Genomic DNA, 4,917 nt, shown 5'->3' with positions numbered 1-4,917 from the left:
AGAATCCCTGTCTCTTTCTGTTTCTCTGTGTCTCTGTGTCTATTCCTGTCCATCATCCATCCATCATCCATCCGCATGTATGTATATATGTGGAATCTGTAAAGGAACCTGTTAGAATTAACATAAATTCAAATTGTGGGAAGGTTCACATTGGCTGTTTCCCCTCTACCTGCTCTGCAGGCCTACTTTTGCTGCCTGTAAACAAACGATAACTATCAGCTGTTCAGCCATGTGCTCTCTTCTTTTCTTTTTTTTTTTTTTTTGAAATCCAATATTTTATTAATGCCTTAAGAGAGGATCAGAGCAAGAGAATATGTCTTAGCAAAAGCAAACCAGATGCCCAGAAGGGTGAGGCTTTGTTTGCAGAGACCACCTCTGCTTTTGCGAACATGACAAGTTGAGTGACAGCCTGCAAGCCAGTTACATTGATGTGGTACAAACTCCGGTTGTAAGGATTTACAGGACAAATGACATGTGTCTTTAAACGTCTGCACTACACAATGGCTTCATGAAATGTTAGCTCAATTTGCATTTTAAAATTTTCTGTTGTGTAAATGCTGTGCCAGAAGGAAGTGCTCCGACAGGTGTGATCACTTTGCTATGAGGAATTTGTTTTTGAACATCAAGGGGCAGTGTGAGTGATATCACAGGAATTATGTGGTCATTCAAATGCATATATATTCCCCAGATATATTTGGTCTTCATCCACATTTCCTGAAAACACTGCAGTCTTAAAGGTGAAATGGGTGGCTTGTCACCTTAATGAGTCCTTTGGACCACCACCCAATGGTGGGGGCTGAAAGATGAACCAGCCAATACACAGTTTGCTCAGCCATGCTATGGAATGAAGCCCTAACAAAAGCCCCTGAACAGATCTGTGTGTGGAACCAGAATGCCTTGATGAGCCACTGAGCCAGGTGCCAACCTCCACAAGGAAGGAAGCTCTTGGAGAAATTGCCTGTGTATCACCTCATCTGGGTTGTATCCTTTAAACTGGTAACTGTGTTTTCCAAAGCTTTGTGAGTTATTCTAGAAAGTTAAGCAAAACCAAGGGGGTCATGGGAATGTCTAATCGGTAGCTGGTAGGTCAGAAGCACAGCTAACTGCCAGGGACTTGAGAATGGCATCCGGACTGGGGGGCTGGAGGACACTATATCACCGGAAATACATCCCTTTTAGACCGACACGAATTACCAAGTCAATTATCTTATCCCTGTTTATTTGAAATCATTTTTATAATACTGTAAGAGTAACCTCTACAAAATTTGGTGCCTTAGAGCTTCCTTATGTAATTCATTCCTGGCTACTTTACATTTTGATTTAAATACTTTCCGACAGTATTTTACACCTGTAAAGTGTCTCTCCATTATGAATACTGTCATGTTTTTAAGGTGAATTTCTTGGGCAATGTTATATCCATATTAACCATGTTGGTATGTTTTCTCTCTACTGTGAATTTGCATTTGTACAGTATGTGAGAAACAGTTGACAGCTTCGCCACAGTTTTTAGATTCTTCTCCCTTTGTCTGAAAGCTTTCATGCTCCCTACATGTATAGTTTACACGCAATTCCACCCTACATCTGTGTAAAAATCAAGTTTCTCTCTAGTATGTTTTCTGGTGTGCAGTAAGGCTTGAGCACACCTTAAAGGCTTTGCCACATTCTTTATATTTGTAAGGTGTCTCTCCGTATGAATTCTCTGATGAAGACTAACTTCTCGGGGACATGAAAACAATTGCTGCATTCTTCACGTTTGTGAGGTTTCTGTCTTGAATGAATTTTCTGACATTTATTAAGGACTGAGGCCTGGATAAATGCTTTGTTACTTTCCTTATACTTGTAATATTTCACTCCAGTATGAATGTTCTTCTGTTTATTTATAATTGATGAATTACTGAAGACTTTTCCACATTCTTTATACTTGTAAGGTTCTCTCTACTACGAACTTTCTCATGCACTCTAAGAGTTGAGGAACAAGTAAAGGATTTGCCACATTCATTATATTTGTATGGTTTCTCTCCACAATGAATTCTCTGATGTTAAGGGGAGAGCCCTGCTTAAAGGCTTTGCCACATTCTTTACAACCGTAAAGTTTCTCTCCAGTATGAATTCTCTCATGAACATTAAGACCTGAGGAAGACATAAAGACTTGCTGCATTCTTTACACTTGTAAGGCTTCTGTCTTGAATGAATTATCCAATGCTTATTAAGGCATGAGGACCACCAAGAGGGTTTTCCACATTCCTTACACTTGTAAGGCTTCTCTCCAGTATGAATTCTCTCATGCACAGTAAGACTGGAAGAATAAGTGAAGGATTTCCCACATTCTTTACACTTGTAAGGCTTCTCTCCTGTATGTAGTCTCTGGTGCACAGTAAGACTTGAGGAAGATGTAAAGGAATGGTTGCATTGTTCACATCTGAAAGGTTTCTGTCCAGAATGATTTCTCTGATGGTGATTACGGTGTGAGTCGTGCTTAAAGCCTTTTCCACATTCCTCACACTTGTAAGGTTTCTCTCCAGTATGAATTCTCTCGTGCACAGTAAGACTTGAGGAAGAAGGACTTACTGCACTCTTCACACTTGTAAGGTCTCTGTCCAGAATGAATTATCTGATGTTTAGTAAGTTGTGAGCCCCACTTAAAGCATGTGTGATATTTCTCACACCTTTAAGTCTCCTCTCCTGTATAAATTTTGTGATGCACAGAAAGACCTGAGAACAATTAAAGAACTTGCTGTATTCTGTGCATTTATAAGGTTTCTGTCCAGAAAGAATTATCTTATGTTCAGCAAGTTGAAAGCCCCATTTAAAGGCTTTGCCACATTCCTTACACTTGTAAGGCTTCTCTTCACTATGAACTCTCTCATGCGCTCTGACTTGAGGAACAAGTAAAGAATTCGCCACATTCACTGCACTTGTAAGGATTCTTTCCAGTATGCATTCTCTCATGCACATTTAGCCTTGAGGAATAACTACACCTTTTGCCATTCTTTACATCTCTAAGGTTTCTCTCCTGTATTAATTCTCTGGTGCACAGTAAGACTTTGGGAAGAAATTGTAAGTCTTGTGGAAGAAATTAAAAGACTTGCTTCATAATTTACATCTGTAAGGTTTCTCTACGGAATGAATTCTCTGATTTCATTTAACATGTGGGGACCAATGAGAGGTCCCCTTCTAATGTAAGGCTTCTTTCCACTATGAATCTTCACATGCAAATGAACTGGAGGAATAAGAAAATGATTTGCTGTATTCTTTACACTTCTAACGTTTTTTCAGATATGAGATTTTTGGTGCACAGTAAGGTATGAGGAACAAGTAAAGGATTTGCTGCATTATTTACACTTGTAAGGTACACGCACAGAATGAATTCTCTGATGTCTAGTAAACTGTGACCTCCACTTAAAGAATCTGCCACATTCTTTACACTTGTAGGGATGCTCTCCAGTATGGATTCTCTCATGCACATTGTAACTTGCAGAATAACTAAAGGATTTGCCACATTCCTTACACTTGTAAGGTTTCTCTCCTGTATGAACTTTTTGGTGCACATTAAGACTTGAGGAATAATAAAAAGACTTGCTGCATTCTTCACATTTGAAAAGTTTCTGTCCAGAATGAATTCTCTTATGTTGATTAAGGTGCGAACCCTGCTTATAGGCTTTGCCACATTCTTTACACTTGTAAGGTTTCTCTCCGGTATGAACTTTTTGGTGCACAGTGAGACTTGAGGAATAAGTAAAGGACTTGCTGCATTCTTTACATCTGTAAGGTTTCTGTCCAGAATGAATCCTCTGATGTTTAATAACACTTGAGTGCCAGTTAAAGGCTTTGTAACATCTTTTACATTTGTAAGGCTTCTCTACTGTATGGATTCTGTCAATACCAGTAAGAATTGAGGAATTATTGAGTGATTTACTGCATAATTCACATTGGATTGGTTGCTTTCCAGAAGGGATACTCTCATGACTATTTAGAAGGGAAGATTCACTAAAGGCATTCCCATATACTTTACATTTGCAAGCTTTCTCATCAGTGTGAATTCTGTGATGTTTAATCACTTTTGTGAAATGTTCACAAGTTTGGACACAGTCCTTGAAGGCTTGTCCCCATTTGTCACATGGGGAATGGTTTTCTGGAATCTCGTTTCTCTGATGTTCTCTATGGCTTGATCCTCTGTTACAGGTCATTCCGGGTTCCATACATTGGTATCCTGGCTCTAGAATGTACATACCTTGGCAATTGTTTAATAGAGAGCCCTTCCTGACGGCCTGCTTACTTTTACTATACATGCAAGGTTCTTCCTCATTCTCTATATACTGACATTCATTAAGCAATGGTGGGTGGGTAGAGTCTCTCTGATAGTTATCAAAACTGTACGCTTTAGATTGAATGGGAATTACCTGTTCATCGAAGAATAATGAATCCTTCATCAAAGAATTTTCCATTTTAATATACTGACACATTTTCTCATCATTATATCTTTGGGGTTCAAAATTATGTGACTGAATATCTAGTGCATGGCTGTATTTAAAATGATTGAAGTTATTATTTGAAACATGGCCTTGCTCAACTTTAAGATTTTCCAAATTTTCTTTCTGAGAAAAGTTATGTTTCAAAACTCGTCGATGACATTTATGCACAATAACACAATGTTCAGCAAGAGTAACTGACTTAAGTTGGGCTTTGCTCCCCGACACATCCTGATGACCACCCTCACGGAGGGGTCCGTCACGGAGTCCCTGCCGTGACCCTGCACTCTTCCATGACAGCCGCCCTGCCCTTCATGCTCCTCCTCACTGTCCCCATGTGTCCTCAGGTGTAAATGTCTCTGGTCACAGCTCCTGGATCTTCCCAGGGTCACTTTTTGGAATGAGTGTTTTATCGCTTCCTGGGGTAACAATCCTTTTTTGTAATGAG

At 39.5% G+C, this 4,917-nt stretch overlaps 1 protein-coding gene across 1 annotated transcript; it reads right to left on the bottom strand.

Moving 5' to 3' along the window:
• Nucleotides 1-1,198: 1,198 nt before the first annotated feature.
• LOC130678907 (zinc finger protein 664-like) lies at nucleotides 1,199-4,774 on the bottom strand (the record flags this gene model as incomplete). Its single annotated transcript, XM_057496749.1, has 1 exon — nucleotides 1,199-4,774. A coding segment is annotated over one exon (1,442 nt), but the record flags the coding sequence as incomplete, so codon positions are not given.
• Nucleotides 4,775-4,917: the final 143 nt, after the last annotated feature.

This window comes from Manis pentadactyla, unplaced genomic scaffold (assembly GCF_030020395.1).
Source record: "Manis pentadactyla isolate mManPen7 unplaced genomic scaffold, mManPen7.hap1 scaffold_382, whole genome shotgun sequence".
Taxonomy (NCBI): Eukaryota; Metazoa; Chordata; class Mammalia; order Pholidota; family Manidae; genus Manis; species Manis pentadactyla.
Note: the sequence above shows the minus strand (reverse complement) of the source record. Positions and strands in the feature narration are given on the sequence as shown.